The sequence below is a fragment of the Aethalodelphis obliquidens genome, unplaced genomic scaffold, assembly GCF_003676395.1.
Source record: "Aethalodelphis obliquidens isolate GAN/ISIS:26980383/991018 unplaced genomic scaffold, ASM367639v1 scaffold46, whole genome shotgun sequence".
Classification (NCBI taxonomy): domain Eukaryota; kingdom Metazoa; phylum Chordata; class Mammalia; order Artiodactyla; family Delphinidae; genus Aethalodelphis; species Aethalodelphis obliquidens.
Genome location: NW_020837990.1, coordinates 3,260,665 through 3,286,496, shown reverse-complemented (window position 1 = coordinate 3,286,496; position 25,832 = coordinate 3,260,665). Strand labels below are relative to the sequence as shown.

Genomic DNA, 25,832 nt, shown 5'->3' with positions numbered 1-25,832 from the left:
CCTGGTGGCTCAGTCGTTGAGAGTCCGCCTGCCGATGCAGGGGATACGGGTTCGTGCCCCGGTCCGGGAAGATCCCACATGCCGCGGAGCGGCTGGGCCCGTGAGCCATGGCCGCTGAGCCTGCGCATCCGGAGCCTGTGCTCCGCAGCGGGAGAGGCCACAACAGTGAGAGGCCCGCGTACAGAAAAAAAAAAAAAAACACACCAAAGGAAAAAAGACCAGGGTTTGAGTCCAGAGCACAGTGAAACACAAAATGAAACAGAGGACAGGCCTTGGCTGCTCCCACAGACCTGCAGGAAAATATTGACCTTAGGTTTGCCTCTGCAGTTCCAACAGCAGTTTTATCTCCTTGTGTTTCAAAGAAGGTCTGGATCTTCCAGCTGCATGTAGGGTTGATTTAAAGTGCGTCCTTGCCACTCTTTGAGTGTCTGCCCCCACTGCCCCCAGTGGCAAGCTTTACCCCCTTGGGAAGGGGACTTGCAGCAAGCAGGGTTGGCTGTGGGCTGAAGGGATTGGTGTGTGTGCCCGTTTTGGGGGTGAGGTAGGGTGGCTCAGTGTTCGTTCACCCAGGAGGGGGTCACAGGTAAGCCACTGTGCTGGGGCCATGCGTCCCGCGCGGGTGTTCTGTGTGCAAGGAACCATTGTATAACTGTGTGATTGTTGAGGTGTGGCGAGTCCCTTGTCGGACGTGCCCTTGCTTTTAGTGCCTCTGTGCCGGATGTATATTTACTGTGCTCCGGGCAGGGGCAGTTTAGCTCGATCAAGGGTAGTTTTGGTGCCCAGAGTTATTGAAACTGTGTGAGTTGCACCACGGGGGCGGGTTCATCTGGACTCTAACGTGCCCGCCGCGTCCTCGGAGCTAATTTTCTCTGGCTGTCCGCGCTCCCCCGGAGGTGGGGATGCGACAGGGGGCGGGCGAGGTGGTCGTGTGGCGGGACAGGAGGCTGTGCAGTCGGGAGAGGAGACCGGCCGCGGTTGAGGACGACCTCGACGCGACCCGGTAGAGGAGGCGAGAACTCCAGGGAGGACGGGCGAGCCCCACGCGACTCCTGGTTGCCGCAGGGCGCACGGGCGACGAGTAGCGCCTGCCAGGGGACCGGGCCGCGCGCCCGCTGCCTTGACTTCCCCATCCCCTCGCGGAGGAGGGGCCGCAGCGGAGAAAGTGCGCGAAGGGGCCGCGGCGGCGAGCCTCCCACGTGACGGGGCCGCGCCGAGCAGAGCGGGACCCGGCGGCGGCGGGCGCAGCAGGGCGGCCTGGAGCCCCGGGAGCGGCGCGCGCGGCCCCGGCCGGCCGGCGTCCCGGCCTCGCGCTGCACATTCTCTCCTGGCGGCGGCGCCACCTGCGGTCGCGTTCGCCCGAACATGGCGACACGGAGCAGCAGGAGGGAGTCGCGACTCCCCTTCCTCTTCACCCTGATAGCGCTGCTGCCGCCCGGGGCTCTCGGCGAGGTCTGGCCGCCGACGCTGCCCGGCGGCCGCGCGCCTGGGCCCCAGGATCGGGGCTTCCTCGTGGTGCGGGGCGACCCGCTCGAGCTGCGGCGTGGGGCGCGCGGGGCGCCCCGGAGGGCGGACGAGAAGCCGCTCCGGAGGAGACGGAGCGCTGCCCTGCAGCCCGAGCCTATCCAGGTGTACGGACAGGTGAGCGGTCGGCCCCCGCCTTCCCCCGGCTCTCTCCTCTCCCTGCGCCGCCTCACCCCCGCATCCATCCTTGGCTGTCGCCTCCCAGGTGCAGGCACTGCTGGGGACTTCCCGGCTGGCGTTTGTTTTTTTCCCCTCCTCACATAGGAGTACAACCGTCAGCACTTGAATCGCCTTGATCTTTCCTTCTTCCTGTCGATTTTAGCAAACGGATTCCAGGGCACTCGCGGGGTGCACTGCCTGTTTCCCCAGGGTGTGTGCTCACCGGTGGAGTTTCCGGCAGGTATCAGAGGGGTGCAGCTTCATTTTACGTGTGGATAAAAAACGGGCTTTCTTTCGTGTATCATCAGTTAGCAGCCGAGGCGAGCACCCTGCAGATGCAGTACATTTACCCAGAACCGTCAGAGGAGGGGGTTTCCACACTTACCGTTTTTAACCACAATTAAGGTGGGCAAACCTGAAAGCTTACTCTCTGGGTATAGTCCAAGCAACAGGGGTGTGTGTGAGTGTGTGTGTGTGGGCTGAATTTTTTTTATTTTGGACAGGAATATCCCTCATGACACTTGGGAATTTGAAAGACTGCAATAATATGGTGGGCATTATTATTCAGTAAGTGATTTATTTCTATCTAGGCAATGGATTTAATTAGATCATAAGGAACATGAATTTCATTTTTATGGCAGGACTTACTTCTGGCAATTACAAACTGAGTTTGTGGGTTAGTATCAGCGCTGGCAAAATTAATTTGTCCGTGTTACTGCCTCATGAGACTCGCAGTCCTATGGTTGAGACTGACATCAGCAAAACTGGAAGGTCGGGGGGGAGAAAAAGTGGGACCAGTGGAGGTGGTCAATTACACGATTTCTAGAGTCAAAATATTCCCTTCAAAGTAGAAATTAAAGGATTAGTCTGAATTCTGCATCTCTTCACTGATTTTCCTTTAGCCGTTTCTTCAAGAAATATACAGAGTTAAATGTTCAACCCTTGGAGCCAGGAAGAACGTTATAAACCATCTCCCCTATTGTGCCATTTTGTTGATGAAGCCACCAGAGCTGGGAAAGGTGAAGTGACTAGCCCAGGGTCACATGGGGCAGGGTTGCCTGCTCTTTAGTTTTTGCCTGCATTGTCTCAGTGACCTTCGAGTGATCAAATAGTCGCCCTCTCTTTATACAGTGCTTCTTAAATAACTTTTTTCTAAAGTAAAATGTATTGGTAAGAGAGGGGATAGGGATGGAGGTGAGAGGATGGGAGCATTTGCCTTCCATCCACCATCAGCTCCTGGGCAAGAGCGTGTGCCAGTGGGCATATAACTGCTGGTGGGCATGGGCTGCGGGAGCCTGCCTGTTTGGCTCCCTCGTGGGTCCAGATCCTTGTTCCCTTCCCCACCCCCATCTGAAACTTCTTTTTTGTATTGTTGAAAGAAGTCAGCAAGGTCCTTGCTCCCCACAGGGATGCCAGCGTCCTGATGGAGGATGGGGGAGGGAGAAAGAGAGGCTCCCTTGTTCCTTGAGCCTTCCCCATCAGCCCAGCTCTGCTGTGGGCTTGAGTCAGCTTTCTGGGGGCTGGGAGTGGAGAGCCGCAGGAGACGGTCCCTTCCGGAGCTCAGGTCCCTAACATCTATAGTTTGGGCTGCGGGAAGAGCTTCCTGGTCGCAAAAATATGCACACAGGTGCCATTTCTTCCTCGGGTTTGGTTTGTGAAAGCTCCTGGGGTTTTGGGGCCAGTTAAAGACGAACTGTGTTCTTCTTGGGAGTGACTAAAAAACGCTCGGCTTTTATATTTCTGAGCCAGATTGAGTTTGGTTCAGTGGAAGGTTGGAGAACTAGCCCTCGGACTCATAATGAGGAATTCCTACCAAGGGTGAGGACCCAGAGCAGTGTTTTTTCTTCTCCGAGGCCTCCCCCCTGTGCCATTGTTCTTGGCTGCCCTGAAGCTAATAAAACTGGGATTAACTTGAATCTGTAAGGATTTGAGTTAGATAGAAGGAAGGACTTCCCGGTCCTGGGCTTTCTGCTACAAACACTGTCTGGTGCAGACCCTTTAGAATGCAAGCACAGGAATCAGTAACTGAAGGGGTTTGGCGTGTCCCTCTTGGAGCTCTGGAGGGGCGCCCAGCTATTTGGAACAATCTTTCTAGCAAAGATGCCCATTTGCCTCTGTTTTCCCTGGGACAGACCTGGTTTTTACGTTATCCCTGATGGTTATGAAAAGTGCTGTGTTCACTCAAAAAAGTGTCAGGATGCAGACTATAAATTAGATGGCCATTCTGCTTCTAGCCCTAAGCCAATTCCCATGTTATACTCCCCCCAATCTCTGCCCTTTAACTTTGAAATGTAAGGACTTGCCATGTTTTTCCATAGTGTCACTTGAATTCAGTGTGATTCTATATAGGGATGGGGGTGCAGATGAGGGGGTGGGGAGAGTTTTCATCCCTGCTTTCAGAAAGCTTAGAATTTAAGGAGGAGATAAAGCAGATGCAAATATACAGGCATGGAAATGTACCAGACAGGGACAGGGAAACATGGACGTGATTCACCAGCCACAACTCTTCAGTGGGGTGTGAGTGGGTTGCTTGATATGGGAGGGCATGGGAGATGGAGTGATAAAGGGTCAGTGGGCTCAGACACTCTGCAGCTTCTCGCTCTCTGACCTTTGAGTGAGGTTAAGAGGATGCCTGGCAGCACAGATTAGGGCTGGAAGCCGAAACTGCCTGACGGAAGAAGCCCCAGGGGTGATGTTCAGGCCACCAGCTCCAGGGAGGGGAGCAGGAGGGCTTTTGCATCTGAGAAAGAGCCCTGTGTTGCAGTCAGTGTCAGTTCTTTTTCTCTGGCTCTGCTAACCTATGGAGTAAACTAGGCTTAGTTGTGTCCCTTCTAAAACAGGCCAGACCCAAGAAGGGGGATTCCAGAATTCTTGTCACACTGGATTTCCTCCTGATTTTATGTCAGCTCCGTGCCTCTGTGCCACCTGCTTTTCCCTCTGCCTCAAACGGTCCTTCCCCGTTTCTTTCTTTGCTTGCAAAACCCCTCTTCCCTTTTTCAGCACCCAAGGAGTACTTCTTAGTATTCCCAGGCTCTGGTGGGAAGAGTTCTTTTGAGCTTGGTAACAGCACTGACTGCCTGGTGTTCTCATTGCTTGTTTAACTGTTTCATCTCCCTGTTTGCTCCTTGAGGGCATGGATCAAGTCTCTCCTCTGTGTCCCTGGCACTCGGGAGGCCCTTAATGAATATTTGTGGACCAGCTGCCCACCTGGAAAGAGAAAGGCCTAGAGGGTAGGAGGCACATCCAAGTTACAGGAAAGGTATTTATGAGGAGGACTGTCGCGAGCCCACAGTGGAGAGTGGAAGTGAGTTGGCTTAGGATGTGGGTCTGGGAGCCCTGATTTTCCTGTGCTATTTTGGGGTTTATTTTGAATGAAGAGTTGGGATTCTATCGTACAGAAGGCTCCCTTTTAGGGCTCTCATGGTATTGCTAATGGTATTGTTTTGGGGAAAAATCCTTTGGAATGAAGCGCAAAGCCTAACAGGATTTACAGGTTTATTTTCCTTCCAATGAGCTCTCTCTTCATAATTCCTGCTTTTTAGAGTCCAGGGAGTATTCAGTGTCCTGATTTGAGACTGAAAATAAAGTGTCTGTTACAGCACAAGGCCCTGAGACAAAGAGCCTCCTTTGGGGGTGGAAGACTGTGTAGCTTTAGATCTCTTTGGGGTAGATTCTTGTATGATACACTTGCTTGGGAAAGAATTGGCTGGTTGATTCTGAAGTTAGGATGTTTGACCTGTATGCTTCCAAAAGATGAGAAGGCAAAGCATTTGCTGTTTCAAGTTGGCTTCTTCTGCAGAGGCGAAGGGTTCCTTGGCGTTTGGGGTTGGCTCGATCATGGGTGTGACCTTGAAAGACTTCCTGATCTCACTTGGCATCTCTTCTTGGGCACAGTTCTTGGCTCGGTGTCTGGCCACTGTTTAATAGCTTGCCTGTCTTGGGGCGTGGCAGGTGGAGGCTTTGAGAGGTGGAAGGGATGGGAGGAAAACGGACAGGGAACAGGAGTGAGGAGATGGGGAATGAAAAGGATGAAATGTAAAGCCATGCAGTCCCTTTATTTAGCTTTCAGTAGGTAATGCATATTTGCAAAACAATATTTGAACAGAAGAGTATGTAGTGAGAAGTAAATTTCTCTCCCTTACATGACCCCATTCACCCAGTGTCCACGGTCATCAGTTTTTTGTACGTCCTTCCAAAAACATTCTACACACATGTAACATATATGGACATAAAATTTCAAACTTGAAATATCAGCGGCTTTCTGTTATCCCCAGCCCCTGATATCATGAATAATGACATCAGCTCCAAAATATATTTATGGCATAATTACTGTCAATGGGAAGGGAGCTACCTGAAGTGTCATGGTATAAAATAGATTGTTACTTTTCCTCCAGGCCAGGGTGGGAAATACCAGTCCACTTCAAGGATTCCGGCCAGCCAGGGCCAGGAGAGCAGCATTACATAGCCCTCTTTTCACTTGGAAAGGTGCTGGAGGGCAGTTCCCTAGAGATATAGAGCCCAGGTTTGTGAGAACATCAGAATACTGAGATCACGGATCTTGGCTTTAACTCATGTTCTTTTAGAAAATGTCTTCTTTAGATTCTGGAAAGTGGAGTCAATAGTATGCTTAATAAACTGCTTTGAGACCTGGGATCCAGGAGGCAGATTCTAACAGCAGTGAACATCCCAAAGCAAAAAAATGGATGCTGTAGGAACATTTCATTGTCGTATTTTGGGCTGTTCCTCCTTAGAGATGACAGCCATCTTGGTAGTGTCATTGTTTAATCCGAGGGCCAAGGATGGATGGAGACAAGGCTTGTACTGTCCCCTGTAATGGACAGACACAGGAGCATGCAGATAACCTGGAGAGCAGGTAACCCAAAGAATAACCTATTTGCCTTTGCTATGTATTTATTTAGTGTTTTTTTTTTTTTAAGGATCAGTTTACCTTCCTGATTAAATTTTGCTTAGGTGAATATTAAAATGAGTTTGCATTCTTTGAGCAGCTGATATACAAAATGACCGGCCTACATGTGTTAGGGAAAGCCAGTTTGGAGTTTAGAATTTTTGATAATAATTCAGATGTAGATAATTTGAGAGTTGACCACGTAGAAATATATTAAAACGAGGTATTATAGTAACGTTTCCTCCATTTTTTTTAGGTTCAGGTGTGATGGAACGTAAAGGAGAGCTCACTGCACTTTCGTTTGCATAGTTCATTAGTATTTCAGCAGACGTGGTCTGGGCTGCAGGGCTGAGGCATCTTTGTCGAGCATAGAACCTTCCTGTGCATTCCCTAGGTATGCCAGAATCTCTTGGCACATGGCACATTCAGTCCAGCCGTGTAAATGCAGAAATCGACTTCCCTCAGTTTAAAATGAGCTGCAGTTAATTTCGACCTAATTTACTGGTTTATCGACCTGTGAACCTTGGGTCTTCGAAGTAGTGGCACGGGCAGCCTTCTAGCATCCAAGTGGCTGATGATGCTGTAAATCAGAGAAGGTGGGCGGACTGCTGATTAAGGTCAAGATTTGGATTTCCTCCCGTGTTATTGTGAGACCCTCAACTTTTTATTGTAACATGAGGCATGCTCTGAGCGTTTTGGGCTGGGTTCCATAAAAATAGGACTTCATAAGTCACATGACTTTTGTAGTCCTGAACACAACAGGGAGTTAAAAATAATTACAAAATTCTGTTTTCCACTGCGTAGTTGTTAATAATCATGGTAACATCCATGGTCGTGTCACCGCTTCTGGCCAGGAGCTGGAAGGGTTTATCTTCCTGACCTCGTGTCAGGTCTTCTCTTCAACGGATCTTCCCGCCATGATGGAAATATTCTGGATCTGTGCTGGCCAGGGTGTCCACTAGCCATCTGTGGCAGTTGAGGCTTGACATGTGGCTGGTATGACCGAAGAATTGAATTTATTTTCCTTTCATTGAATTTTCATCGAGTTAAATTTAAGTTTAAACGGCCCCATGTGGCCCTTGGACAGCATAGCTTTAAGCGGTTGTGTGAAGTTCCCTTTCCCAGTGGTGGCAACTGGTGCTTCACCCGGGGGAGAAGCTTGTAGCCACAGCAAGGCCTGTCTTTGTTTCCACCACAAACAGGGGAGGGAAAGCGAGAGTTGAGGGCTGCTGGCTGCCAGGTTGAGTGTGGGGAAGACCCTGGCCTTTCTTTCCCGGGTAGGGCTGCATCAGGGGGTGTGGTGGAAGGTGCCGTGGGTGCCCTGTTCATCTTAGCAGCTGCCTCTGCACAGCTGTCTCCTCCCATCAGGGACCTGGGCACTGAAGGCTGACCTGTGTGCCTTCACTTTTGCTGTGGCTTTGCCCAGACAGCCCACGCGGCCCGGGCGGTGTGCAGACCCTGCGCATCTGTTTAGTCGAGAAAGCTGTACCTGGTGCCTTGACGTGGGGGCCGCCTCCCCACCCCCGCCCTCCGCTTCCTGGGCTCACCTTGTCTTCCCTCAACGCAGCCAGGTCTGTCTTCCGTCCCTGCAGCCCTGGAGGCTGGCGTGAAGACAAACAGTGTGGGCGTGGGCGTGGGCGTGTGGTCTTCATCACCGCCTGGGACCCCCGCCTCCCGCCGGCCCTCTAACCCCGCCCGCCGCTGCAGCTGCAGGCGCTCGGCTCGGCAAATTGGGACCCTTCACCATGATTTATCTCCAGTCCCCTGAATTAGATTAAAAACACCACTACAAATTCTCAGAAAGGCAGGCTGATGTGATTACGTCCCAAATTGGAGTGGCAGACAAGGGCAATAAAAAGATGTACTTGTTATCTTATATTCGTGTTTTGTGCTGTGTAGGGACCAACGTGTGGTTTATTATCTATCTCCCTCCCCCTCCCTTTGTTTTTGTTTTGTAACCAATATTGCATCTTTTATTTAGAAAAGAGAATAGCCTGTTGAATAGAAACCCTCTGCCCCCAAGTAACTGGATTGAAGGGGGGAAGATGGCTGGGTTGATTCTTCCATAAATAAATGAGGGTTTGAGCCAATGGGTGGGTCGTGAATGGAGATTTTAATGTGTTAGTTGGGACTGAGGTGAGATCCAGTCTACTTTGATGGTCTGGGGAGCTGAAGAGTGTCAGGGTGAAATTCTTCACTCTTAGGAAACCTCTGTGTCCAGAAGAAATTGGGAGAAGCTGGTATAATCTGATGGAGCTTGGAGGGCCGGGGTTAAAAATAACCCTGGAGTAAAAGCCAGTTTAGGGACTGTCTCTGGGGAGCCTGGCGTGGGTACATCTGAGAAGAGCCATGTATGGGGGAGGGGCCCAGATAGTAAAGGACTCTATTTCTCTGTTAGCCCAGAGGATACAGGCAAGACGTTTCCATGTGGGTCTATGCCAGGGGCCTGGGGAGAAGACCTGCCCCAGGGTCCCAGCAGAGGAAGCTGCCCATGGCAGGGAGTGGGGACAGCAGACAGAGGTGGGTGGGTGGGGCCTGTGAGGCTGTTGGAGGGTTTGGAAGAGACTTGAAATGTTTTAAAGCTGTGCTCCATTAATTGGGTAACATGAGACTGTGTACCTATAACTTACCTCATCTGTATATATTTAGTTCCCTGAAGTTCTCTGAATAGTTCTTTAAAAAAAATCCTGCAGTTAACTGTGCACGTAGTTTGCTGGACTGGGCGAGATGTGCTGCTGTGGAGGTGATGCAGGGGTTCCTGCAGAAACAAGCCTCGGACCTGGAGAGGGGAAGAATTCGGGAGTGGATGTGGAGAGCTGGATGGAGGAGAAAGGCTGTCATCACAGGGTTGGGGAGTTAAGCTGCGTGGGGGTGGGGCCCGAGGGGCTTCTGCCCTCCTGGTAGCAGAGGCATCTCACAGGACTGAAAGGTTGACCTTGCTGTTGTGTTTAAAACACTGGTAAGGTGAGGTCTCGAGGCGTTTGGTTCTGGGATGTCATGTAAATATTTTCCCCTTGGGGCGAGGGAGATGCTAGAAATCAGTGCCACCTCTGCGTTGGATGGTTCGTTGGAGCCTTGGGAACCAGAGCTTGGGTTTCCCCAGGTTTCGAATCTTGGTTGTGGAGTGAGGGGAAGGCTGCCTGAGCGCAGGGCTTGGCCACAACTGTCTTCTTTTTTTAAAATAAATTTATTAATTTATTTATTTTTGGCTGCCTTGGGTCTTCGTTGCTGCACACGGGCTTTCTCTAGTTGCGGCGAGCGGGGGCTACTCTTCGTTGCAGTGTGTGGGCTTCTCATTGCGGTGTCTTCTCTTGTTGTGGAGCACGGGCTCTAAAGTGCAGGCTCAGTAGTTGTGGCACACGGCCTCAGTAGTTGTGGCTCACGGGCTCTAGAGCGCAGGTTCAGTAGTTGTGGCACACGGGCTCCATAGTTGTGGCACACGGCCTCAGTAGTTGTGGCTCGCGGGCTCTAGAGCACGGGCTCAGTAGCGGTGGCGCACAGGCTTACTTGCTCCATGGCATGTGGGATCTTACTGGACCAGGGCTCAGACCCATGTCCCCTGCATTGGCAGGCAGATTCTTAACCACTGCGCCACTAGGGAAGTCTCCACGACTGGCTTCTGAGCTTGACCCGGACGTACAGTGTTTCACCAGTCTATGTATGTTGTTACTTCCTGCTCTCAGGCCTCAGTGTTCCAACCCTGATGCTGCTCATGGTAGTTGTTGATATGCTGCCATTTTGTGAAGAATATGGTTTATTTTGGTATAAAGACCATACCAGTAACAAGAGGAGATAACATTTTAGCATTTTGAAGTTTATGAAATATATTCATGGATAAGATCTCTTTTGATTTGAAGGTGAGCCTTATTTATTTATTAAAAAATTTTTTTTTTTAGCAATATGAAAGGAAGTCTTTATTTGTTTTCTAGGGAGGACTAGTTGCCAGGATCACTATTAAAGACTAAATCTTAATAAGAGGCATCCATACATTAAAAAAATCCCGGCACATATTTTTATTCTGTAATAATTTTGTCTCTCTCCCCTTTTGACATCCCTAAGAAATCCACTTTGCCAAAGAATAACTTTCCCCCTGCAGAGCTTTTCCAGTACATGTCAACACAGTGAATTTTCCCTCCTTTGTTAATAAAGCAGAAGTATCCAGGGCACCTTCTGTGGCCAGGCTGGTGGGCAGCTGGGATGTTGCTGCCATTCTGGTTGGCAAGACCCTGAATTGTGTGGCTGTTGCTCATAGGGTGGTGCTGGTTCGAGCAGAACTTTCCACTGGCTCTGTGGTGTTACACATCTTCAGGGAAGCCTTATTATTATTCTTAGGTCACAGATGAGTATCTTGAGGCTCCAAAAGGCGAAGGGATGTCCCCCAAGTTGCGCAGCCCATCAGTCGGCGAGACCAGGACTCAAACCCAAGCCTCTGACTTGTCTCAGATTTACGGTGGCACCTTTCCCTCTTGTAAATATTCCAGTGAAAGCCTTGCTTTCAGCCAGGGGTCCGGTGGCTGTGATCTCTTTTGTTCCCCCTTCAAAACCTAGAGAGCTCATATAATGCCACCCTTTCCTTGGCTCTCCTGGCTACACCAGTTTACTTTTAACTTTTCAAATTTGTCAAGTTCCAGGTCCCTGCCCGTTCCTGGATTTCGCTCTGTTCTTCCTCTGGATCTGTCTTTTCTGTTCTCCATCCCTTTTGCCCTGGACTCCTCCCTCTTCATCCTTGTGGTACCCACTGGGGGTCTTGTCTTCAGTGCAGCCCTGCACTTGGTTATGCCCCCCCCCGGCTCCCACATTTAACATCTGTAAGTATTATTCATGAAATTAATTGTTTAACGTTCGTTTCCCCTACTGATTTAAGAGTCATGAGGCAGGACCTAGAAGTCTGCTGTTTTTTTAACACCTAGTAGAGCACCTGGTATGTAGTAAGTGCTCAGTAAATCTCTACTGAATGAATGAGGTGGGGGGCTATTTATGGTGGAGCTGCAGAGCCAAAGTGGAGGGTCAGGGAAAGTGGATGTTCCGGAACCATCCTACACAGGTGAATCCTGATTTAAGGCTAGTCCTGGTTCAGTGTGTCCAGCAGCCCGTAAACACCAGTGAGGGGCTTGCTGTGCTCTCAGTGCTGTGTGCCCCACTCTGCGGTCCTGGGTTTTAAGGCAGATGGAAACCCCATCTTTCTTTGGGTTTAACCCCATCTGCAAGGTTTGGAAGGTGGTTTAGATGTTCCCTGAGGTACCTTCTGGCCCAGATAGTTTCTTCTTTTTCTTACTTGCCAACTGGTGAATTGAGGGGTGATTATTTTCATGACAAAGAGATTTTTCACAGTTTTTTTTTTTTTATAGGGAGCCCTCCCAGAGCAGCAGAGCGGGCTATTTGCTAAATGACAAAGTGGGTTTCACCAGGAGGGAGTGGCAGGTAGAGGTGGATCCTACTTGCCGAAGATTAATCAGAACTAAAGTCTCTCGGAGCTGATACTGTAAGTCAGGAAGAGGCATATAAATAAATCTAAAGAGAGCTCATTACTCTAGTTAAGGAGATTATAGTGAAATGCTAAGTTTTTTAGTCTGAGGTCTTTCTCCCTTTGTTTCCTTGTCTGTGAAATGGGCAGCCTGCATTGATCAGAGAAGTAGTTAACGAATTCTTTGGGTGAAGCATCAGTGAGATGAGTGGAGAGGCCAGGACAGGGCCTCTCTGCAGGGAGCTCTTAAACTAGATTTCAGCTCTCCTTTGGAGGTGGAGAGTCCAGGGAGGGAAATGAGCTTACTAAATATAGTGGGAACACAGTCTCAAAAGGGGACATGGAGGGGCGATTTGCATAACCAGCATTTAGGTCGTGCAAACAGATGGTCTGAGAAACCTTGTTATGCTTGGACCTTGCGTGTCTGTCTTTGGTTTCCTCAGGTCCATCCTGCAGTTCCGATGATTTAGCAGCTATGTCTGTCCTTGCAGCTGAAGGACAGGATATTTGTTTTATACTTCACTGTAGAATTTTAAAAATGCTTCTTTGTATTTCACTGCTAGTGAGGCAGTGGAATGAACCAGGCTGCCTTATTTGTCCTTCTCATCCTGTGTTCTGGAAAGAAGGAGTGCTGAGGACTACAGGCTGTGGGTGTCCAGGACATCCTGATCTTTGGGTTTGACCAATTTGAGAGACGTAATGGCAGAAGAAATGAATGGAGATGGCATGAGACCCCTTGCATTAAGGGCCCCCATCCTTCTGAATAAGACTCAATGACTATACAGATTTTGGTGGGTTTTATTGTAAATTTCTTATTACTTGTCAGACTTGTCCGCTGATTTCCCCCAGAAGTGCTCTGTGTACTCTTTTTTTTTTTTTTTTTTTTTTGGTACGCGGGCCTCTCACTTTTGTGGCCTCTCCCGTTGTGGAGCACAGGCTCCGGACGCGCAGGCTCAGCAGCCATGGCTCACGGGCCCAGCCGCTCCGCGGCATGTGAGATCTTCCCGGACCGGGGCACGAACCCGCGTACCCTGCATCGGCAGGCGGACTCTCAACCACTGTGCCACCAGGGAAGCCCCCTGCTCTGTGTACTCTTGACAGGTGAGAAGTGAGTAAAGAGCCCCAAAGGGTACCTAGCCCTTAGTGGGCCTCAGTGTGTAAGCAGTCACCACCTTCCACAACAAGCAATTTCTTTGTCTTCCTTCTATTTCTAACAACCCAGAGCTTGGAGCTTGGGTGGCAGCAGCTTCTTGCCCCTCTCTGAAGAGTGGAGCAAAACACTTTAACCTCTTTGGAACGCCAGGACCTGCCAGGAGACTGAGACAATGTGTGGGTTGATGGGGACCCAGGTGATGACTGTTGTGAACTGCGAAGTGGATGCTAGCCCTGAGCCTATTGGCCATTGCTCTAGCCAGGGACCAGGGACCAGGGACCAGGCCCGCAGGGATGCTGTGGCTTTGCAGATGCCACTTACGGCATTTTGAAGGATTGCTTTGACCAGAGACCCACTCCTCAGCCTGCCTTCTGCATGACTCACCCGAGCTGCATCTTTTGGTAGCATGAAGGACCGAGGTGGGGGAAAGAAGAATTTCTTACGAGTGGGAGCTCCTAGGTATTGCATCAGCAATTGAGAAGTGTAAGGTTCTTTGCAGGTCATAGACAGAGGCTTTTAAAAAAATTGAGATGAAATTCACGTAACATGAAAGTAACCATCTTAAAGGGAACAATTCAATCCGGTGGCCTTTAGTACATTCACGATGTTATGCCACCACCACCTCTATCCCGTTCCAAACCATTTTTTTAAAAAAATTTTTTATTTTTAATTTTTTTGCAGTAAACAGGCCTCTCACTGCTGTGGCATCTCCCGTTGCAGAGCACAGGCTCCGGACGCGCAGGCTCAGCGGCCATGGCTCACGGGCCCAGCCGCTCCGCGGCATGTGGGATCTTCCCGGACTGGGGCACGAACATGTGTCCCCTGCATCGGCAGGCGGACTGTCAACCACTGCGCCACCAGGGAATCCCCCAAACCATTTTCATCACTCCAGAATAACGCCTCTTACCCTTTAGACAGTCACTCTCTATCCCCCCTCCCCCTAGCCCCTGGCAACCAGCAACCTGCTTTCCGTCTCTGTGGACTTACCTGCTCTGGATATTTCGTATAAGTGGGATCACGTAACATGTGACTTTCGTGTCTGGCTTCCTTCCCTTAACGTAGTGTTTTTGAGGCTCCTCCATGTTGTGGCACACGTCAGTAGATCATAGGGTTTTAACAGCTACCCAGGACACCCAAAGACAAACCCTCACAGAAAGAGTGAGTCTTCCAGCCACTGTCATTCACGTTCTGCCCGGAGGAAGGGAGTGAACTAGATTCATCGTTCCCTAAATAAGCTACATTAGAGACACCAGGGGCGTGTCCTTTAAAAATACCGATTCCTGGGCCCCAGTCAGAGGGTTCTGAATCAGTAGGACTGGGGTGGGGCCTCTCTGGGGTCTCTGGTTGTTAGCTGGGTTTGGGACCCCTGAACCGGGTGGCTTGTGGGGGGGCTACCTTGACTTAACGATCTGCCTGTGATCTTCGCAGAGGCCTGAAGCTGCGACCCCGGTGCTGTTTGTTGTTTATGAGGCAGTTTCTCTGTGCAGAGACTTCTGTGGCATGTGATTTTCCTGTTTGCCTTCTGAGGGGGAGGCGTTGGGCCCCCTCCCTGCTGCTTTATTACAGCTCCGATGAATTGTGGCTCGTTTATGGAGCTCCAGCTACGGCCTGGAGATCGGAGAGGGAAGGTTGTTCACGCCCCGGGGTTGTAGTTACAGCTGACTGCACATCAAGCTTACGTTGTTGTCGAAAAGCCACCCTCCCATGGCTCTCACTCCCTCCCAGACTGGTGTCTTCTGGGTCCGTATGTGCCCACTCCTCTCCATGCGGTCTTTGGGACCCGAGTGAGCAAGGCTAATAGGAGTGATCCGGAAATCGGGAAGCCTGCAGCTGCGCCAGAGGGCTGGTGATGGGGGAGGCTAGGGGCTGAAGCCAGGAGGAAATCCCTGGTGATGGAAGAGGACCCAAACGAACCGGAAACCACCCACAAAGTGCCGGGACCCAGCACTGGCACCTGCAGGTGTTATGATCGCTGGGGGCCACTCTTGCACCTCTGGTTGCCTGGTCCCTGTCCGTGGAGGGCCTGCTTTGACATCTTCCCTTTCTCCTGGGGTGGGGACGAGGGGATGGAGACCAAGGGGAGATGCAGAGGCGGAAAGTGAGGCCAGAGAGCGCGATGATGTCTTTGCCTTAGTAAACCGGACAGCTTGCCAGCCTGCCTGGTGCATGGTGGATTCCCACAGCTGACTCTGCACTGTGCTGAGGGGGGGTGGGCACCTGGGCTTTAGTGGGAATCAGCCTCAGCCCCGCAGGCAGCTCCCCAGGGAGTTACCCGTGGCGCGTGCTGACGTCCCGCCAAGGGAAGGAGCTGAGCTGTTGTGTGAGTTGCCTGGTGGCCCTTGGACAAGCCGTTCCTCGCCTGAGATTTTTTTTTTCTCCCCACTGGGCTACCCTTTTAGGAGTGAAAGGGACGTCAAATAAAATCTTTTTTTTTTTTTTTAAAGGTGATTCACCAAGCTCGCCTTCTGGGCTTCCTTTGTAGAAAAAGCCCCTGGATGTTCGGATGCCTCCTTTGTGCTGCTCTCACCCCTTCACCTCTCCTAGGATTGGTTGAGGGGGCCCCATAAATCTCACGTCCTCTGAATAGAAAGACTTTAGCAAGTTGTGTTCAGTCCTTGTTCCCACTCTGATCACTGTAGGCTTTGTAACCTGCTCCAAGCGTTACTTGATTGTGAACCTGCCCATGGGGCTGTTCTGAGGTTGCCTGAGTGCAACATTGCTGGGCTTTAAATCTCAGACCCTGGATGAACTTAGTGATTCTTCCAGGTTCCAAATCCTTTATCGACTGACATTTGCATAAATCCTCAATTTGTTACCCTCTGGTTCTAAGGGTGAGGATGTTTTGGAGGGAGAAGGCTGTTAGCCTGAGTTCCCAGGGCACCTTTGCCTGGTGGGCTTCTGATCCACAGATGCTTCCAGATTCTTCCCAGAGGCGAGGGCTGGCAGGAGAGGGGGAGAGGGAGGGCTGGAGGAAGGCTCTGCAGCTGGTGGCGATTCCCTTAGCTACTTTCCCCCGAGCATCTGGGCTCAATAATTTGCTTATTTCTATTTTTTATTTGCACGTCTCTGTCGATGCTTGCCTGGACTTACCTCTCTGGGAGTGAGAAGGAATGTTTTGGAATGACATATTTTCCTAAAAAAAAAAAAAAAAATCCGGGGGCTTTTTCTTTAAAGAGGCCTCATTTCACCTGTTTCCCCAAAGAGCTTGGGTCCTGGATCAAATTAGGTGCAGGTGCTTAAGACCCAAAGCAATGTAGTTAAGGATTAGCTCTTTTGTTATTCTGTCAGCCAAGTTGGTGGCACAGGTGTTTCCCTTCTCCCTTCAGACAGTCTGAGAGCACTATAAGGAGTGGGCGGGATGAGGAGGGGAAAGGAGAAAGCAGCTGTGGAGGGAGGGGGGAGGGGAGGGGAGGGGAGGGGAGGGTTTTCTGCTCTGAGGGCCCATCAGCTCAGGTGTGTACTTTGCATCAGTCCGGGAGGTGGGGTGGGCGCGGTAGGGTGAGGGTGGGGAAGCGTGCAGGTGGACTGTGCAGAGGCTCCTCGGGGTCCAGAAGCTCGAGTTCCTTCTCCTGTGCCCGAGACAAGCCGAGGTTGAAGGGGCCGGTGGAATAGGCTTCTCCCAGGCATTGCTTGTGCTCCGGATTTTTGGGGGGGGTTTTGTCCTGAACGTTGACACCAGCTCTCAGAATTTTTGTGTGTGGTCATCAGTTGGCTCTTCCCACACGGGGGTGGGGGGTGAAACGGTTGCCTCAGGTGTGCCAAGATGCCAGCCCTTGAACTGTCCGTCAGTGACGGGTGAAAGGAAAAATAAGAGGAATGGAGTTAGCTTTTCATAAAGCAGAACCTATCAGAAAGAACTGTTCTTGATTCTGAGAGTCTATCTTTCGTTTTCCTCAGTTTTCTGTGTTAAAATGTCCTTTCTTTGAAACACGGCGGTGATTCTAGATGGTGGTCGTGTTGCTTTGGAACACGGCGGTGATTCTAGATGGTGGTCGTGTTGCTTTGGAACACGGCGGTGATTCTAGATGGTGGTTGTGTTGCTTTGAAGGGGGCGGCTGCATAACAGGTGAATCCCAGGAGCTCAGTGGTGTGAATGCATCTCCCCATTATGAGAAGTTCAAAACAAGTGGAGGGCCTTCTCCTCGGGGACTCGGGCTCCTTCTGTCCTGTGGCCCCACTCTCCTCTGGGACTGAATGCAGCCTGCAGGTAGGGAAAGAAAACAGGGCCGTGTAAGGCCACACCCCGTCGTAAGGCCTGGGCCAACAGTCTGCTGTGTCCTCAGGAGGCCGGGGACAGAGATCCAGAGAACAGCCAGCCACGCTCTGACACGGTGGCTGTTTGCATTAATGTTCTTACCTGGCAAGATAGAGGTGGCCGACCAGTCTTCTCCTGGCCTGCCTAATTCTTCTCCATTTTACTGGTTTACAAAAGCCAGAAGCCTGGGAACTACTGTTCGCGATAAACCGAAGCTCATTTCTGTGGAGTCCTGGAAAATATTTCCTTACTTGGAATACTTCAAAACTAGCTAAATAAAGCCGATGCTTTCCTTTTGTTCCTTCTTGTTATGAGCTAAGGATAAGCAACGTCACCTGGAGGCCAGAGAGAACCAGGTTGAACAGAAGTTTGAAAGCATGTGGTCTTTCCGGCTTGTGTCCCTTTTCTAAATGAAGAAGATGCTTCAGTGTTTTGGTTTCAGATCTGAAGAGTGCATGTCCCATGTATGGAGTAAGGATGAGAATAACCAGAGGTTGATTTCACAGAGGACAAAGATAAGCCAAGTTATTGGTTATGCCAGTGAGAGCCTGCGAAGAAGATGTTTGGCTATCTGGTTAATGCCACACAGCAGAGGGCTAGTGTTTCTTCTTGGGGAAGTTGAGTCTGGTGGAATCTGCAGAGAGGGAAGAACGGGCCGCCCTGGCCCGGTGCTCCAAGTGTGAGCACTTAGTCATGACAGAGGGGGAGAGAGTCTTGCTTTAGAAAGTTGGTGGCCGTCACTCATTTCTGTGTTGGTTTGATCTCTTTCAGGTTAGTCTGAATGATTCCCACAATCAGATGGTGGTGCACTGGGCCGGAGAGAAGAGCAATGTCATCGTGGCCTTGGCCCGGGACAGCCTGGCGTTGGCGAGGCCCAAGAGCAGCGATGTGAGTATTGGTGTCACTCTGGGCGTTCCTCTGTGCAGCCAGGACGCCCTTTTCTCATCCATCGAGGTTATCGTGCCAGACAAAATATTGGGTAATTGGGAGAATCTGGAAAATAACATATATCCCTTCTTCGCGGAACACAGGGTGGTGCAGGCGGTGTTGCAAAGAGACCCGTGTGATGTGCGGTGACGTTTGTGCAGTGGGAGGGCGTGGTCTGGGTTGTTGCATCTGCTCAGCAGAATGCCGGAAGCGTGTTGTTGGGCAGAGCTGTCCGTCGGCAGTGGAGCCCGATGGAACCGAATGGGTCTTTCCCATGTGCTGATTTCTTCTAACCTGTTACAGTTGGGTGAGTCCTTGAATCTGAATCGCTCAGACTCTTAATTTCCACAGTTGGCACCTTACGATGTTTAATAGCCTAGAAGACATTAGACGAGGGTCACGCACTCAAAAGACCCGTGATAGAGGCCAGATGGGTAACAGGCAGGGGCGAAGCTGCCTCCACGTTTATAACACTCTTCACCTCCACAAGGAGGAAGGGTCTCTGCCATTTTTCTTGAAGTATGTGGCCCTCTGGGACTTTTTCCCACTTTTGATAGAGATGCAGGTTCAAAAAACATTCACCGGTATCTTGATTTGAACATGGTGGTGGACGCTACCTGGTCTCAGGGTATAAGACACTGGGAAGTGGAGGGACTTTGAGCTTCTGGGCTGTTACTGGCTCTCAGCTCTGGTTGCCATGCAGGGCCCAGTGCTGCTGGATCTGATTTTCTGAGAGAAGCTCAGAGGTGGGGATTTTTACGTGAAAACTGCTGAGTCTTACAAGTTGGCAGCTGCCGTATAGCTTTTACAAACCCTGTGTGGGCCAAGTAAAACATATATGAGGGCCAGAGTGAGCCCCTGGGTCCAAAGTCTGTGGCCCCTTCTCCGAACCTCCCCTCGCGGGGAAGAGGAACAGCCCCTGCCTCGGGTCAGGGTGAGGCTGTGGACAGAAAACCACGTTGTGGAGGTTCGGTCACTCTGCACTCTGGCCAGAGGAAAGCCCCTGATGACTTCGCTAGCGCTGTCCCATCAGCCTGGAGGACATACTTGAAATTCTTGAGCCTAGATTTGGTCTCCATGAGGCCCCTCACTCTGCATCCACCATCTGGTTTGGATGTGCTCCAAGGTAGGGGACCAGAGGGTACCCCAGGGGCAGTTTTCTGGTGGGCTGAATGGGGGCAGCTGGGGAGGGCAGACGAAGGGCTGGCCATCGTGATGTGTAACTTGGGCCAGGGTGGGGTGCTGAGCAGTGGTGGTGGGAAACCGCTGCAGCTGACAGCCAGGCTGGGCGCGGTGACCTGGTGCAGGGCTAGGCTCGTTTGGGGCCGTGACTTTGGCCCAGTTATAAATGCGATCAGGGTTGGCAAGCACAGATGGCAGTGTATTGATGACTGTTGGCCTGTGAGAGTCCGTAGGCCGCTGTGTTCAGAGGCATCTCTTTTGAGCACAGGAGACAGCTCTCTGCCCTCCTGCATTAAGAAATCCTCCTTAGGGTTTTAATGTATTTTAAAAATTCTTTGTGCAGATAGTATTTTTGGCGAAGACCTATCTTTTTACTGTTTTGTGGTACAAACAGGAGCCCAGAAGCATTCAGTGATTTGCGTGGGGTCACTCAGCACGTCTGGGGCAGGGTTGGGGCTAAGACCCCATCATGTACTCGGTCAGTGCGTGAGGGGGTAGTGTCGCCACGGTGACCAACATTAGTTTTCGCACTGACAGTCCTATATCCTGGGCCCCTCCTCAGTCTTGGATGAACCAGGAAGGTTGGTCACCCCACAGATACTGCCAGTCTATCCAAACCCAATTCTCACTCTGCCTAAATATTTGGGTGCTTCTTACTAAGGACCCATTGAACATTTGAAACGATAAACTATTCTGGAATGACGTATACGCTAAGATTAAGTGGAAAGGAAACTTCGTGCTTGGAGATAATAAATTGGGACGGCAGAGATTTCCCTCATCAATGCATAAGCTACATTAAAGAACTGGCAGGTGAAACTGAGATGTTCTCATGTGGAAAGTTAATGCAAAAATAAATTCTGACTCAGAGGCAGGAGTAGGTGGTGCTGGAGTAGTAACAGTCGAAATTTTCTTTAAAGACTGGAAGCACGGTTCACAGGGCCCCGTCAGCAATCCAAAAGGAACAGAACCTATACAAATTAGGAACTGTGTGAGTTGGAGAACGGCCAACTCATACATATTCAGTGTATAAAAAAGGGATGGATCTGGAAGCTGGAATCCCGGAAGATTTGCTCTTAAACAGAAAAAAAAAAAAAAGAATATCCCGATGAACTTGTAGCCAGTGTGAGTCCATGAAGCATGGCTCCTGCAGGACCTGTCTTTTTCTGTGATGAGCCTGTAGATGAAAGGAAACCGAAGGTGGTGTTTATCTTGACCGTCCCCGCCTCTTCCTTTCTGCACCCTCCTGACGTATTTTATCAAGTACTCGGTTGCCACATAATTGACCAAAGAGCTTTCCAGAGATAGTGTCTACCAGAAGACCAGAATCAACCAGGGGAGGCATCAAGAATGGTAGGACTCACTGCCCTTGTACCCAGAGTGGTGTGACTGGTGCCCCTGGGGATTGGCAGGGGAGCCGGGCCCGCGCCTGTAGCCTGTGGGAGCCGGAGTCTAGCTGAGCCCCAGGTCTGAGAGCAGAATGCGTGGGTTTGAATCCTGGCTCTACCATCCATCAGCAGTCTGACCTTGAGCCAATTCCTTCATTTCCCCTTGGTTTTCTCATCCATCAGTGAGATAGTCCTTGTAAAATCTTGCTTCCCAAAGGGTGGTCTGCAGACCGGCAGTGTGCGGGTTCCGTGGGAGGTGGTTAGAAATGCAGAATCCCTAATCTCACCCCAGACTTCCTGAATCTGAGTCTGCATTTTGACCTGTGTCCTGCTGGGTGATTTGTAGGCGTGTTACAGTTTGAGAAGTATGGGTGTAAAGTACTTAGAACAGCCCCAGACACAGAGATGCTTTCTGGACACTTCAACCCTTCTCCCCGTCCCCTCCTCCTTCTCGTTATTATTTATGGTTTTGAAGTACAGGGGAAATAATTTAAAACCGTTCACTCTGAAGGACCATCTTTAGAGGTAAGACTGATCTAACTAGCAACTTTTGGCAGTTTAGAAACTGGGTGTGGAATTAAGAGATACAGACTACTGTATATAAAGCCACAAGGATGTGTTGTACAGCACAGGGAAATAGAGCCCTTGTTTTGTAATAACTTTACATGGAGTATAACCTATAAAAATATTGAATCACTATGTTGTCTACCTGAAACTCATATAATACTGTAGATCAACTATACTTTAATTAAAAAAAAAAAGAGAAACTCCTTTCTTCTTTATTTAGTTAAGGGAGTAGTGTCCTGGGGAGGCCAGAGAAGACTAATTAGTGCAGAAACCTGTGTCTGGATGCAAAGCAAACGGTAGGAGCACAGGATGAGTGAGCCTGGGGGCGTTTGCCTCAATTCACCTGGAGCTCACTGTGGGCCGTGAGTGAGGCAGCATGCTAGGGAAAGAAACCCTGACCCAGAATGTACCAACCGGGGTGCTGTGTGGAGGCCATGAGGTCATCAGCCCACTTGGCCTCGTCTGAACACTGGAAGAGGCCCTTGCAGGGCTCTTCACCGTGGAGGAAGGTGAATAGCTGTGCACAGCCCCGAGCTGGCCTTTGCCCTATTGATCTGTTGATCAAGTAGGGATAAGAATTGTGATCAAAATACCGTGTTGGAGTTGTCCAGCCTGGAGAAAGGAAGCAAGGCTGATGAGCAGTTTGAGAGCCTCAGGTGTAGCCTGGACCCTCACATACCTTCCTCACTTCTGTTTAGTATAAGCCCCAAAGGGATGGAGTTTGCTTACAGACGAGAATGTTAAGGGCGAGGTCTGTGGTTTTGAGGGTGGCCGCACGTCCACCACCAGTGGGTGATGCAGAGGTGTGGCGGGGTGTCCGGGGAAGGCCCCATGCTTCATTCAAGGTGGTGTTTTCTCTCTCCATGCAGTGTTCCTTCCAGTGCCCGGGCTGTAGCTTTGGTGTGTGATCTTCCTCTTTAGCAGAGAAATGCAAGCGTGCAGAGGAGAACATTCACCCAGAACGTTGACTTGAGAGAGTGGAAAGTCAGCTGAACTTGGGCTTGGAGGAACCCCTCCTAGTTTTGTCAGTTTCTAGCAGCATGACCTTGGGCTAGTCGTTCATTTCTCTGAGTTTTATCTCTTAACTGTAAACAGTTGTTCACTGAGTCAGGGATCCATTCATTTCACTCTCTTTTGTTCACTCACAGAACACATGCATTTACTCAGGCTGTGGTTTATAGTGAAATTTATTCATTTCAGAATTCTTTTCTGAGCACCTGCTGTGTTCCAGGTCCAGGGAAAGGGGCAAAGGAGAGACCCACTCAAGGGGGGGGGGGTTTAAAGATGAAGAGAGTTGATGTATACAAAAGAGTATTGTTACTGAAAAATGCTGCCCCGATGTGAGCTTATTATCACACTTGTGCCTCTGAGGAGGTAACGGAGTGGATTATCCGTGTAGGGGACGATGCTAGGGCTGGGAGGAGCCTGAGCTCCCTTTTGGAGACGCCGTCAGTTTGCTGTGTGTGACTTTGAATGTCACAAGGAACACTTCGTGTCTGTTCTTGGCCTGGAGGATGGAAGTGGGAAAGTACCGCTTGGTCTTCCTACCTGCTGAATTTAGGAAGCTGTTTCTGTGGCAGCCCCTCACCGTGTGTTTGGTAGTCGGGGAACACGTGCTGTGCTTAAGTGTGTGTGTTTGTAACAGGAATTCTTCCAGATGTTGGCAGAGGTTCTATCTGTGCTCTTCCAACCTCGACATCTAATAAATATTAATAACCCGCATGTGCGCTCGGTTTTCTTTGCACAAACACCGTGTAGTTCATTGTTCACGTGGGGGCATCGTTCACCAGCAGTGACGTGTTTACGTGCCCATCGTGTGAAGGGCCGTGTCTTTGTATGCCTGGTGTCTAGCGCAGTATCTGGCTCCCATGAACCCCTCAGAACGTGTTCGCTGCTGAGTCGATGGGATTCGTCCCGAGTTCCCATTCTTCTTGGGATTCACCTGTCCTTTTGCTTTAACTCTTTCCCCAATTCTAACTCAGTATTATATTCATAGTGTTCATAACATTATAGTGTTATATTCATCTGTCAGGCTCATTTTAAACTCACTGACTGTATTAATTTCACAGTGCCTGGGTAGTAAACTCTAGGGACAAATGATCTGACAACTTCCATTTCTTCCATCCCTTTCTTGAGGTGTGATGGCTTTCAGGTAGCCTCCGGGCACCTGGTAGACACTCAGTGCACAAGTTATTCTTCTGTTTCATACCTGTGGTTACCGGGGAGCCAGAGATCCGGAAGCAGGAGAGAAGTAAATACCGTTGGCAACTGCATGGCCCCCCCTGCTGTTCCTCTAAACTCAGAATCTCCCATGTTACAGGGTCAGGGTGCTGGAGGAGGGGGGTTCTGGGACCCCTCTGTGCAGCTTCTGTGCATATTTAATCACTTAGCACTGCTCTCTTTTTCATCTCTGGGCTACTCTGTGAAAACCCCTGGGGGGTTTTTTTTTTTTTTTTTAATCGTCTGGAATGCTGTAAGGACAGAACTCCCCAGCAGAAGGATGAGAATTAGATTACCTTTTGGGTACATTTCAACAGATGGCAAAACAAATTCTCAATCCCTTCCCCTCAGACAATCACATTTTCTCAGCCTCTGGATGTAGTTTGTTAAACACTCAACCCGGCCGTGGTGAGGAGCTTATCATGGTTTCTGTCTGCGCGTCTCCCCCTCCAGGGAATTGTTGTGGCCTCAGAAAAGAGGCCACCGGCTTGGGGACAGACACAGAGGTGGCCTGCTTCTCCTTTGTGGGTTGTCTTCACACCTGTAATTTCATGGTATCAGGGACCCGTTGGGAACCACACTCAGGGCGCAGGGGACGCGTTTGCAAGTGGAGGCGGAGGGAGCCGCCTTTCTGCCACTTTTCTCACCGATCCTTTTCTTCTTTCCCACCTCCGTCTTCCAGGTGTACGTGTCTTACGACTACGGAAGATCATTCAGGAGAATCTCAGAGAAGTTGAACTTTGGCAAGGGGAACAGCAGCGAAGCTGTGATCGCCCAGTTCTACCACAGTCCTGCGGACAACAAGCGTGTAAGGACGTCACCTGTCGTGACCGCGTGGGGCTGTCTTTTGGGACCATGGCTGCGCTACAGGAGGGCTGGGAGATGCAGCGCTTGGGCGTCTTTGCCACGTGACAGGCAGCCGGGGACTGTTTTTCTGCTTACCTGGGAGTCGGTGACAGAATGTCATTCTCAGGGCAGAGCTGTGCATAATCAGGCAGGATTTCTAGACAAACAAGGGCAGGTTAAAGCCCAAAGCGTCTGCCAACTGCCAGATAAGTCGCCTGCTTCATAGGTGGCACAAATGTTACCCAGGGCCACTGGGGCTTGCACTGGGGTCTAATCTAGGTCCTCCAGGGCAGCCGCTGAAGTCTTGGTTTCATGGGTATCACCAGTGTGTGTACACACGTGTGTACCTGCGTGTGCATGTGTACCCCCCCTTCCCTCCAGCCTGTACCGGTCTAGAAGGGAAAACCAGGGCAGCTGATCCTGCTGTGGCTCCTCATTTGTTTTCCCAGCTGTCTGCCCTGGGGCTTTGTTTCTGCAGTAGAACCCGGGCAGTTTGGTTTGGAGGAAGCCTAGACTTGAGATGGCCCTGGGCCCCAGGGAGGAAGAGGCGGGTGCGGGAAGCAAGGCTTTCCTGTGGGTTAGGTACCTTGAGCTTGGAGAGCTGTGTTTGGCTGCCTTCCTCCCCGCTCTAGTGATCCCGAGCTCACGTCCAGGATAGGATGACCGCTTCTAAGGATGCTCGAAACCTAGCTCCTTAGAAGCCAAAGCGAAGGTACGGGGCAGCTGCTGCTTTTTGCTCATCTGGAAAGGAGAGAGCGAAATCCACAGGGTCCTCTGAGCAGGTCCGCCCCCGCCCCCCTGCCCCGCAGTGCTGGCTTCTCAGGTTGCCTGTGGTCTGTTAGCAGGGACTGTATTCAAAATATTTAGCCACTGGAATGGCCCTGACCAATCAGAACAGACCCAGTCTGGAGGGAGCTGGGTTTTGAAGGCCACCCTGCTGAGGCAGGCATTAACCTTTCAGTCGCTGGACTGTGGGCTGGGCCTGGGGCGGGGACCAGGCCAATGGAGCTGGAGGAGGGGCCGCTCGTGGGTTTAAACGGCCTGTTTACTAACAGAAGCAATTGTTTTTTTAACAACTAGAATAGGTGCCACTGGTACCTACTAGTTAATATCAGCCCCGTCCGATGGTCTCAAAGTGGAGGGGCCGTTAGGACAAACTCCCCTCTAACCTAACTCCAAGGTGACCGAGCAGTTCTTCCCTCTGTGAAGGAAAGCACAGAAAGGGGTTGGAATCCGTTCTGTAGTCT

At 50.6% G+C, this 25,832-nt stretch overlaps 1 protein-coding gene across 1 annotated transcript in view; it reads left to right on the top strand.

The window, feature by feature from the left end:
* Positions 1 to 1,288: 1,288 nt before the first annotated feature.
* Positions 1,289 to 25,832, top strand: part of SORL1 (sortilin related receptor 1) — a 160,477-nt gene continuing 135,933 nt past the window's right edge. Inside the window, exons 1-3 of the mRNA XM_027081993.1 lie at positions 1,289 to 1,638; positions 18,230 to 18,346; positions 24,422 to 24,547. Coding sequence (XP_026937794.1) covers positions 1,363 to 1,638; positions 18,230 to 18,346; positions 24,422 to 24,547 — 519 coding nt within the window. The 5' untranslated portion in view covers positions 1,289 to 1,362. The remainder of the gene's footprint in view (positions 1,639 to 18,229; positions 18,347 to 24,421; positions 24,548 to 25,832) is intronic.